We start from the raw sequence: 13,356 nt of genomic DNA, 5'->3' as shown, positions 1-13,356 counted from the left end.
TTACGAAAAATCCGGTCGAAACAAAGTAATAACAATAATGTCGCGGTACACGAATCAATATGCAAATAAATTTATACAGGATATCATATGAGAATTTACTATAATTTTATGAGATGAAGCCACACGAAATAAGTAAACACTCGAAAGACATCTTATATATATATATATATATATATATATATAATTCATTTGGCCATTTCGACAATACTATAAACGTACAACGATATCGAATCCAAACCTAGGTGCAGAGTAGTATCACATTTTTGGTATACCTCTTTCGAACTTTCGTTAGTTCTAATTTCTACGCAAGCTTAATCATTATTACACGAATAACACAGTAATCAAAAAGAGAGTAAACAAGTTTATGGAACTTATTATGAATATAATTAAACACTCCATAGTCAATGTATTAATAGTTATACATTCGTAAGAATTGGACATGTGAAATCCATGCATTCAGCTACACACATTCGAAAACATTAACAACAAATTAATCGCCATTATAGTGCATAAACGGACTATATCGCATAAACGTGAAAAACAATATAAATCATAATAATACCATGTATAACTAAAAAGTGTGATCTATACGTCGTTAAATATAATATCGCATACAACGTTATGTAGATAAACGAAAAAATTGGGCCACAAGCTTATAGATAAGATTAGTTATTAAAATAAAAATTTAATAAGCATAATAATATTACCGCATACATGTGCACTGCGCAACAAATCGTTCTAGCTCCCAGTATCTAGTTGCTACATATAAAGTTATCTGAGCCCAGTTGAAGTCCGGTTAGCTGTGCACCATAAACATTCTGTGCAACACACACTCGTATATATGTGCATAATAATAAAACACACACACACACACAGATACGTGTATATAATATTAGTATGTTATACACAATCAACGTGGCTAATTGACATAGTTTTAATTATAACCAATTAAAACACTACGACGTTCACTATATTAACTATGTTTATTAAATTATACACAGGTTAGTATACCTTCACGGCTGGTAATATACATATTTATAGCCCGTACACGCGTTAACCGTTGCTGCACTGCAAGATTATCGATACTCCTCCATTATGACTATTACGCATCGACCAGTAGTGATAATAATAATATTAATATTGAATTATAATCCCTGAACGCGTTATACTATAAATACACATTAAAATATCATGATAACGTAGTATATGATAAAAACAATCCGTAAAATATGTAAGCGGCCCAACGGTCATAAGCTTTTTCATTCAAGCCTCGATAAAAAAAAAAATATATCGCACCACCCATAAATGAAATGAAATTAATTTCAATTTAATAGTAAAATAATAACTTGGCTCTTTACTGATATTTAAATATTTTTACTTGTCTGAAAAAATTATCAAAACATAAATGTAAGCAACTTTTCTAACTTTTCTTATCACTTCACAGTTTGTAAATCACTAGATTATCCTATACACAATATATAATTAAATTTTAATTTACCTATATACTGAATAAAAATATGTACATAAAATTATATATATTAATAGTGTTTATGGTTTCAAGAAAATTTTATTGAATATTATAATATAGACTTGAGTTACTAATCGCAAACGCGCACCAAAGATAATACCGCGATATTCTCTATAATAAATTACATGTGTTCAAATACGCAAGGATAATTAAATAAATAACGGGTCGATATTGTGTTAAATACTAATATGCAGCTCATCAGTGGTGTCTTAATCACATGGTATTTAAATATTTCAAAACGTTGCTACTAACTAAATGTTGACTAACAACGGGTGTTCGTCATTGATAAATACATAAGCGTATTACTTCTACCGTGATTACTACTATCTCTTTGGTGGTTATCGCGAACGTTGTGGTGATTCTTGTCAAACACATACTTTTTATAATTACTACATTTTTTATCCCAAGTTATATCGTGTAAATGTCACCAATAATTTATTATTATTATTAATTATATTTAAATAAATATTATCAAAACTATTTTAAAATTCTGGAAATAAATTTTTAAATTTCATGGTTGGGGGGGATAGTGGGATAATCCTCAAAGCCTTTTTTACCAAACCTACCCAAATAAATGTTTTGCCCCTTCCATTTAAATATACTGCCTACACTACTGGACATTATAGACACTGTGCTTAGGGCCTAAGGACATATGTGGGTATGACTTTTTTGTAATATTTTATGTTTTTTTTTTATTTTATTATTATTGTTATTATAAATTGATATATACAATCGATACGACTATACACGTTTGCACAAGTAAAATATTATGTATAAGAATTTACAGGCAAAATTAATAATATTACTCGTATATTGTTTTCTCAATGTTTTTGCTATGGTAATTTGTATATCAATTATTGAGAAAAATAAATTATTTTCATTATTAATACTTACAATTGAACACGAATTGCTCCAAGAAATCGATACTGAAGAAGTAATTGAATCGTTTGCAAATAAAAAATGTAGCAAAAAAGTTTTCTTACTAAATAGTTATATTTACATAATACACTATTCTTATTATTTTTTATTTTTTTGTCACAATTTTTTTTTTTTTTTGCTTTACACTTAAATTCAAAGATTACAAGACTATGCAAAATAATATAATAAAGTTGTTCTATATGATATTTGATTATGGTATTTGATTTTTATAATCTTATTGTTATAGTATAAATATTTATAGTTGATTCTTATATTGTAAAATTTTTTGATTTTAAATATTTAACACTGAAATTAAATACTTCCTCTACCAAAGAGGTTTCTTAGCCATTTAAATACTGGACACTGCTAGACCGTTTTAGCACTAAAGTACTGTATCATGGGACTAGGGACCTGGAGCCTACAATAGTATTACCCCAGCCTGTATTCAAGTGTTAGTATTAATTATTTTATTATTATAATAAATATAATATTTGCGAACACAAATCCAAAAAGTGAAATATAAAACATGAAAAAGAATAAAACTTTTATTCGGATGAATATAATGACCAAAATAGAAATAACGCAATATAACAATGTCCAATGTTTCTTATTGAACTGTTATTAGTTGATCAACAAAACTCGTATATTACAGTCAAATCTTGATAACTCGCACCTTAAAAACTCAAATTCTTTTCTTGTCTAAGGAAATTCAGATACACTCAATGAAATATTTTCAAATGTAAAAATAGTTAAGTATAGATAACTTAAATTCAGACAAATAAGTCTTAAATTTTATCATTAGAATAACCGTTTTACGATCATAAATAAAACTATAACTAATATTTGCATATATTTTCATTATGTAGCATATATAATTTTTAGTTGTCTCTTAAATATAAATTGGTTATATTAACAATTACTGAAAATATTTTAAAATAATTATGAATTTAACATGTTATTTTTATGGAATTAATATAATCTTTATTCACTCTTTTCGAATAGCCCTATGCTATAATGCCTAATGGCCTAATCAATAGCTTATCGGGAGTACTTGACTTCTTGAATTTATAGAAAATGTTTAAAACTCATTGTTAATTTGTTTAGTAAAAACAACATTTCATTATGATTTAATATCATTTCTCACATTATAAAATATCAGTAACAATGTATCCAAATGGCAATCCAATACAATTTATGGCATTTGTGTATTTTTTTTAATGTCATTATATGACCAAAAAATTTTTTATATTTAACAGGATGTTTAATTCCTTTAAATATTTTCAATTTTATATATAAATTATCGTTATGTTTTAATACCATGTGTAAATGTTTTATTATAAATGACGGCTCAATAATAAAAATAAATTACTTCTATTGTATATTGTACACATTATGCATTGAACTATAATAAATACATTGAAAAATTGTATTTTATACAATATTTTTTAAATAGTTAGTGTTATTTTAAATTTACTTTAAGTTTTAATCTTTTATGAACTTTATACTTTAAAGACTTTTTATTTCATTTTCTTCCGGTATTACGCACATCGGTTGATTTATTAAGCATAAAACAGATTCTAAAAAAATATTAAAATGTAAAAAACAGAAAAAGTTTATTTATATTGATGATACAATTAGCCTTATAATATATTATACTCAGAAATATGATATTATGAATTGTATTTTTAATTAAAATACATATACTGTCGAGCTGTCTTATAATACATACATACATACATAAATATACATGCATTTTATATAATGTGTAGTTTACCTTAGAAAATGTGTTTTTAGCGTAATGCATGATAGAATCATAGTCGTATGGAAGACCCAACGAGTTTACTTCTTCATCGGTAAGTTTGTTGAAATTATACTCTTGTCCTAGAATAAAAATAACTGTTAAATATGTGACAAAGCGTTTAGAATTTATTTCATACAATTAAGACATAGTAACAATAATCAAATTTTTAATAAAAATACACTAAATTATATGAAATCTTTATCGAATTTCGATATGGAATTAAATATAAATTAATTATGTGTGAATTGCAAAATTACCTAGCAATTAAAATGTTTATTTATAAAAGAAAGTTAAATACTACTGAACCATCAATGCACATGTGGAGAAGAAGGTAAGCGAGTGAAAAACTTTGAAATTTCAGTCACTTGATATTTTAATATCAAATTTTTAATACCAACTTAGAAGCATTACATTTAATACGAGAAATTAATTAAATAAGGCGTATATCATGCAAACATATGAAATCGGAATGAATCTGGAAAAGCTTACAACTAAGGTCGTATCATATAGTATGTTGAATACTAGTAAATATCATGTTTGAATTATATCAGCAACGTTTTGTTTAACGATATCGATGATTAATGAAGGAATGCAATCATTAGTCCACTGAAGATTTAATTTATCAACCGGCCGCCGCCCCCATAGTGTTTCAGATGATTTATCAGTTTTACAGACCACGATAATTCATATTTTTAATTTTGACCTAATGGCGAATAATCATAAGCTAAAGTTAATGTGTAATTTGTAATTTAACTGACAGATATATGCATGCAACACATGCGTTCTAAACGAGTATTTGTAAATAAAAACAACAATAATAACAGTTACGTTGTTATGATATACACACAGTATACCACAATAAGGTTTGTGATTGTTGCAAAAAATGATTTCAGCGTTGTTTTGTCAAAATGTATACATGTTTCTAGTTATTTTTATGAAAATGAACCCATAATATCTCATTATTCGTAACATTAAGTATAACAATTTATTACAATGATTATAACGATATTGCAGTTGGTTGATATTTTTTTTATTTCTCAAAACTGTAAAATTAATATAAGTACTACGTGATTTTAAGTTTATAGACACTTTTAACGACATAAATACAAACATTTGTATTTTCAGAAATAATAATTAGATATTTTATACTTCAACCTTTTATAGTTTCCAATGTAAGAAGTAGTATCAAGATCAAATAATTATACGTTTCTGAGAAGTTGTAAAAGTAACTTAATTATCAGAAATAATGTTTAGGTAGTTTGTAGAGGATTTCACGAGAAAAAAAAATGCACAAGTATTTAGTATTTTAGATTTTTTTTTTTTACAGCAAAAAAAACAATACTGTAGTTTAAATTATTGTACTATAGAATTCAACAAAAACAAAAATATATAAGAAATATCTTCTAAGATACTCGTATTTGGACAGTTTGGAAAAGGATTTTTCGATATGATTAGACTCAAGATGCTTCAGTCATATAATAAATAAATGAATGATGCTGGGTTTTTTAATTCAAATAATTTAACTAACGTAACATACAAAAATAGGAATTCAATTTACTATTAAATATCATTATGTTTACACGATCATAAAAAAAAACTCAATGGTATTTAGTACATAATATGAATAAAATGTTTTAAACCATTCAATTTAAAACCTTGATGATTAAATCCCTACAAGTATTATATTTTATGTTGATTACAATTTTTTAAAATTCATTTAATCTTACTTTTAAACCTTAAGTTAAATTTTATATAACTTGTGTTCGGTTAATTAAAAATATCTGTTGAGCAATAAAAATTAAGCATTTCAATAATATCACTAAGACTATAGACTCAATGCTACTGTTGAAAACTATGCATAGTTTTCTTCAAATATTTTATATCACCTTTTTGCTATTTGTTAACATATAATTTATTATAGTTTCATAACTTATATATAACTCATATATTTACATCTTCTCCTTCGCCTTTCTCCCAACTATTTGGGTTCAGCCATCCTTGTCACGATTTTCTACATCCCCTACTCAGACACCAACGGTCCTCAGAATGCTCAATTATATCCAACCATCTCCTTTTTGGTCTTCCTTTTCCTTTTTTCCCTTCAAAATTCATTTTCATAAATTTCTTACTGCATTAGTTTTCTCACGTCTCATTACATGCCAAAACCATTTCAATCTATTTTCTCTCATCTTCTCCACTATAGACACCATACCAATACTACCTCTCAAATATTCGTTCCATATTCTATCTTCTCTTGTCACTCCACTCATCCATCTAAGCATTCTAATTTCCGCAACATTCCTGCTCTGTTCTTTTCTCTTATCAACCACCCAACACTCAAAGCCATATAGCATAATTGGTCTCATTCTTCTATAAAATTCTGACTAAACTTCTGTAAAATTTACCTTTCAGCCTCATTGAAATTCTTTTATCTTGTGAAACGCCTAATGCTTCTTCATTTCATCCAACTGCACTTCATCCTATGTTTTACATCCATGCCAAAACCCCCATCCTTTTCTACAAATGATCCTAAATATTTAAAGCTATCAACTTCACCTATCACATCATCACTTATTGTCATTGGTCTCCTCATATCCTCAATTTCTTAATATCGCTCTTCAAAGTCCTATTCTGTTTACTCTATTTTATTTCTAGTAATTCTCAATCCCTTTCCTTCAATGACTAATTTCCACTCATCCCCCATATTATTATCTTCTTCCAGATTTTCAACTACCAAAATTATATTTTCAGCTGATAAGTACTTGTATATACATTTTAAAAATATATACCATACCCTTACATTATTAAAATTCATACATTAGTACATTATTATATACATTTTTAAAATGTGTGTATAGTAAGTACTCGTATATACATTTTAAAATATACTTGCATCGGCTTACCGACTATGATGTGATCTCTCACAATTTGCACGTGATTATCACGATCGGGTCTGGTGTGTTCGTGCCAAAATCCAACTACATGTCCAAGTTCATGTACGACGATACCAAACTTATCACAGTTTTTGCCAATAGATATCGCTTGTGGGCCGTTGCCACGTTTGCCAACGAATGAACAGCATCTGAAAAGTATAACAAAAAAAAAAAAAAGTTAAAATAATAAATTACACATATCAGCTAAATTAATGTACGGTATAGGAATCGCTAGACATTGATTCGTTGAAAACGACTGTACCAAGTTGTTTCCGATTATTGCTCGAGTTCGTGCTACTAAATTCTAAAGGCCGTTTTAATCTCAACAATAACAAATCTTTTGTCTCACATGTAGTTTTACATTACTTTTCTAACTTACGTAATTTTTATTTAATATAATATTAACAGTTTTTCCGTTATATATGTCTTTTAAAAATAAAGTAAAAGAAAATCGAATTCAAGTCATGTTTTCATAACAAACGATTCATATATAAAAATCTATACATTTTACGGCAATATGAACAAAATATCTTACCCACAAGGTCTTTCGGTGAACAAAATAAAATTAGGGTGTTCGTTTGGATTGCGTTCAACAAACTTGATACACGTGAAGTTCTCCCAATGTCTCATGGCTTGTTTGAACAACGCTTTGTGCGATCCGCCAAAGTTACTGTCAATCACGTAGGGTATAACGCCGAAATCCCAAACCCTTTCTTTTCTTGCTGTGGCCGCTCTACGCCTTCTCGAATGAACTATGTTCCTGAAACATACAAATAAACTCAGCGTTATCAAATTTGAATAGTATAATTATAAGTAATTTAATGGATATTGATTTTCTTATTTCCGTCTTGATATCCATTATTTAAATAAAAGTCACAGGAAATTTTAACTACCACATGAAAACAAAACGAATAAATTATAATAGTGTATTAATGGTATTAATGGTGTATTCAATAAAATCATACGCTGCATGTGCATCATGATTTTTAATACGAGTTATATGGCTTCAAATTCAAAACTAACAAAATACGTATTTTTATACAAATACTCGTATTACAAAGATAACTTATTTTTACTGCAGTATAAGAACACAGGAGGAAATAATGTACATTATATGATTCATTAATCGAGATTATAAGACATGCGTTCGGCTAAATTATACCAATTTAATCTTTTGCGATTATAGTGTATAAGATTATGTTGATTTTTAACGATTTAATCAACAAAACTACATAGTGTAATTACATTTTTGAGCATATAATTTCAATAATATAATATAAATTAAATACTATACAATATATACTCGAAATTGTTATGTATATATATGTTCCAAGATGACGAGCGCACGTTTTGTCAGCTAATATAATACAAAACGAGTCTCACGAGGGTTCGTGAAAACGTTCACAATGAAAGATATAATAATATTTCACATAATGTATTAATTTACGGTTTGATTTCTGACTACTGCACAAAATTTTCACCGAAAAAAATCACCAGAAACACACGTCTATACAGCATACTCCTCCCCAAATACATTTATACAAATGGATTTACAAAACACTGTTGCATAGAACATATTCAAATACTCGTACAAATATGTACAGGAACGTTCCATGAACCATAAAATTATAGTATAATATATTATAATATGCTTCACAAACATCTATACACATACACACACACACGTGGTGCTTAACGTATATACAAGCTGATTAATCAAACATCAACGGATCCAGAGCAGTGGCGTATACGAGTGCACATAAATAATGCGGTAAACATCAGCCATCGTAACGCGTCAAATTCTCTCGGGTGTGTATAATCTATGGTATGTCACTTGGGAGGAAGACTCTAGACATTTTACAACTGCAGACAAATATAATTTGTTTAATGAAGTGTTTCGCCTTTAAATCATCAACCACACACATAAATATATATGTATATATTTGTACGATGATATGATGTGATTATATAATAAATGTGTATTAGACATCGTTTATAATAAAATAATTTGAAGGGATATATTACATTAGATTTAATAACTTAGAATTGACGGGCTCAATAAAAATCCCATGTTAAATGTACTTATATATATATTGGATATAATTTAATTTATTTTGGTAAAATAATTAAAATATTTTATCGCTTACATACGAGTACATCATTTCTGATTCTCATCCAATGTGTTACGAAATAAACTTAAGAGTATATTAAATGACACAAAATGTTAAAATATTGATATTTGGTATAAGGAAGTTATTATATATATAAATATATTTTACATGTGTGATTAATATTATAAAGTTTATATAATAATCATCAATATGTAAAAAGTTTTTACAGTTCATAATAAAGAGAAGTTATCTTCTCAAAAAAGAGGAAGATCAAAAAAGAGATGGTTGAATATGATTGAGAATGATATGAGAGCCGTTAGTATATACGTAAGGGATGTAAAGGGATGTAAAAAATCGTGACGAGTGGAGGTTGAAGACAAGGGTGGCAGGCCCCAAATAGTTTTGAGAAGGCGAAGGAGAAGAGGAAGAAGAACAATGAGAATTTGTCTATATTATAAAAGTACTTAAAACATTCATTTTTTTTTTCCTTATATTATTTTTTATTATTTTCTTATTTTATAATTTATTGTTAGTAAAATTATTTAAAAAATTACGTAATTCCTATAATAATACATTAGTATTACTATAAATTATTATAGATTTAATATTTGGACAATGCAAAGTTTATAGTTAAAAATACATAATTTTTTCATTAATGAAACCCAAACTTACAAAATAATAAATTATAATATAAAGAAAATTAAACTATACTTCTAATACATAGTTTATTTTTTATGACATATTTATAATCACATTATTTAAAACTTTTTAAAATAATTATTGTCTAATATTAATTTATTATTATATACATACATTATTGTTTGCATGATTCCTTAAACGCAATCTCCTAACTAACAGTGGATTTAGTACATAACAATTATTTATGCATCAAAACATTACTCACGACTCATTTTTTAAACTTTTTTATTGTTATACTTATATATAACGGCATCCCTATAAAAATATTTCCACCGAGATTATTGAATACCTACTGCGGAATTGCTAAAAAATTATAAGATGCCGCCAGTGCTTTAATATGAACAGTTAAATTTTAAATTCATAATTTTTACATTATGTAGCAATCAATATTCTCTATAACACTTTAGAAATTTTTCAATATTAAGTAGGTAAGAGATCCGGCTACAACTATTCATATGTAATTTTAAATGATATATAAAAAAAAAAAAATGGAAAGGCTCAGTCCTGACTACGACCTTAGGTCCACTTAAGTCAGGCCAACCATAAACCGTATTATTTCAAACAACTAGGAATATAGATGATGTTATAAAAAATAAAAACTATATTAAAAAGTGATGAATACAATTTTAGAGCGTAGTAATAATATATTTTATGAAAGGAGTTGGGTTTTTGGACTCCTTGTGTCTCTTATTGGTGATAAACAACCAGGTAACGCTTATGATATAGTACATAATAATATTATAATGTATTATTACCGTCGAGTAACGACAGCTGTTAAATACTTTAATACAGTCTTCAGTTCAAATACTTTGGCGCACTAATAATAAAGAAGAATGAAATAGGCATGGAAATAAAAGCATGAATACAAGCTGACAATAAATGTTATTTTGGCCTGACTAAGTTAATAAAATCCAGATTAATTTCCAAAAACCAAAGTCTCAAATATATCAAACACTTATCACGTCTGTTGTAACATATGGTTCTGAAACTTAAACCTTAAGGAAAATATATGAAAGTGCTTTATTAGTGTTCGAAAGAAAGTTATTGAGGACAATGTATGGACCATGTAAAGACGAATCTACAAGTGAATGGAGAATATGTAAAAACAAGAAATTCAGGAATTGTATCAAAGACCAGGAATTAAAGAAAATAAAGAAGATATTACCAACAGAAGGCTGAAGTGGGCGGGACATTCTTGGTGAAAGACAGGATCACTGGTAAAACAGTACAGGAGAGTGTACCACAAGGAAAACAACCACCTAGAAAACCAAGACTACGTTGGGAAAAAGAGGACATAAAGAAAGTGAGAATAGGGATGGATTGGAAGGAGTTAACAATGATTAAGGAAATTTGGAGACAAATCATTTGAACATGGTCTTCAAGGCCAAAGTCACGAAAAATAAAAAGAAGAAAAGAACGACAGCTTTACAACTTATCACATCAGCTGTTTCCAATAAATATAATATAATATAGTCTAATACGTTTATAAGATACGAAATGGGTTTTTTTTTTTCTCGCCTGATTCTCAAAAATCAAACAGATTTTAAGATTTTTCAAAAATTACGTTTACATTCACGAATGCTTACACAATGTAATACACGAATCACACGAGTCATTATGATGTGTGCTATGCGATGGAACATTACTCCATTTATATGAGAGAAAAATATATTATATTGCGTTATGTGTAATAAAATAAGATTTGGTATGAATTATTTCATCAGATTTAATTATATATATATATATATATATATATATATATATATATATATATATATGAGTGTGTGTGTGTGTGTGTGTGTATAATGGGTGTCCAAAATAGGACGTCCGACGACATAACTACATTTCATTTATACAGACCAATTATTATACATACAGTAGTAGTATTAATAATAGTATTACTTGTACCTGCAATATTTATAATTTCAACTAGACAACCTGACAGCCGAAATTCGAACGTCACATTATCTAAACGTATGCAACCGTCTCGTCTTTGCATAACCACGAAGATTTTTCTTTTTCTTATTGTCCCATTCCCATTTATGCTTCCACAACTCCACGTGTATAAGTACTACATTATAATAGCACTTAAATTATCTAGAACATAGGTTTTCTATATTCCCGGTCACCACAATATACAACACTCTCATTTCATCGATTGGATAATACGTAGTGGTTTCGATTTTCTAAATCATGACCCATATATTCACATTTTTACCATGCGTATATAATATTATTCAATACACAAGCAACCCGTGTCTAGTGGAAACTTGTAAAAACGTGTTGTTTTACGTATAACTAATATAGTAATATATGTCGACGATAACAATCAATCTTAGTTCACTTCAGTATTATAAGTTAATATTCTTACTCAACATCTACTAACTATGTATATATATACGTATTTACGATAAAAATCTATTTGGTGCGATATTTACATAAGATCTTTAATAATTATTAATTTGAACTAAAACCATTATAAAACATTGGTGCACCCAGAAGAGAGCTTTGAGGCTGAAGTCTTCCAAAAAAATATTTTGTACAAAAATTATATATTGTTATAGCTTATTATTTTGTCTCAAATAATTGTTATTACTATGATGAATGATTTTTTTTCAAATTTGATTATTATGTTTGATACATACTTATAATTCAATATAATAGTAGATTATAACTTGCTTTTGTGGCAATTGTCGATCAATTATTTCGTTGAAAATTATTTTTAGATTTTTAGATATTAGCGTATATTATATACTAGCAATTACTATGTACTATGTGGTAATCATCATAAAAAAAAATAATTTTAAATTAATGGTAATTTTTAACTTGTATAAGAAAAATATGCAAAATTGGTAAGCGCCCCAAACAAAAATCCTGGGTGTGAATGCGGTTGTAAATGTGATTATAAAAACATCATGACTACTATTATAGCCATATGCAGGTATACAAACACAACAACTAAACATAGACAATTTATAATTGTTTTAAATGTAAATTATAAAACTGTACATCATAACTTGTATTGGAATAACGGAGTGTTGAGTAAAGTTCCATGTTTCAAGTCATAAACAAGAATTTACGAGTTCTCAGAGTTTTTTTTAATAAAATATCTTATCACCAATGTGTTTTAATTGTTTTATTAAAAAATAAATAATTTTTTTTTATCTAAAAATGTCCATGAAATCAAAAGTATTACATTAATAGCACTTAAAAATGAATACAATTATATTGTTTTAAGTTTATTTTTAAATACCGTAGAGATTGGAAGTGGTATCTCTGTCTATCACATAAGCAACAGACTTTTTCAACATTTTAATCAATTCATAAGATGGGATTCCATATGTTGGAAATATAAAGTAAATATAA

At 27.4% G+C, this 13,356-nt stretch overlaps 1 protein-coding gene across 5 annotated transcripts in view; it reads right to left on the bottom strand.

Moving 5' to 3' along the window:
* LOC112684544 (dorsal-ventral patterning tolloid-like protein 1) overlaps nt 1-13,356 on the bottom strand; it is a 58,288-nt gene that overhangs the window by 26,443 nt on the left and 18,489 nt on the right. For all 5 annotated transcript variants that reach the window (XM_025556118.1, XM_025556119.1, XM_025556117.1 and 2 more), the window contains exons 4-6: nt 7,716-7,940; nt 7,151-7,329; nt 4,221-4,327 (exon numbers count right to left, since the gene is read on the bottom strand). In XM_025556118.1, the coding sequence (XP_025411903.1) occupies nt 4,221-4,327; nt 7,151-7,329; nt 7,716-7,940 (511 nt within the window). The remainder of the gene's footprint in view (nt 1-4,220; nt 4,328-7,150; nt 7,330-7,715; nt 7,941-13,356) is intronic.

Source organism: Sipha flava, unplaced genomic scaffold, assembly GCF_003268045.1.
Source record: "Sipha flava isolate LNK unplaced genomic scaffold, YSA_version1 252_pilon_pilon, whole genome shotgun sequence".
Taxonomy (NCBI): Eukaryota; Metazoa; Arthropoda; class Insecta; order Hemiptera; family Aphididae; genus Sipha; species Sipha flava.
The sequence above is the reverse complement of the archived record's forward strand: the minus strand, read 5'-3'. Positions and strand labels throughout refer to the sequence as shown.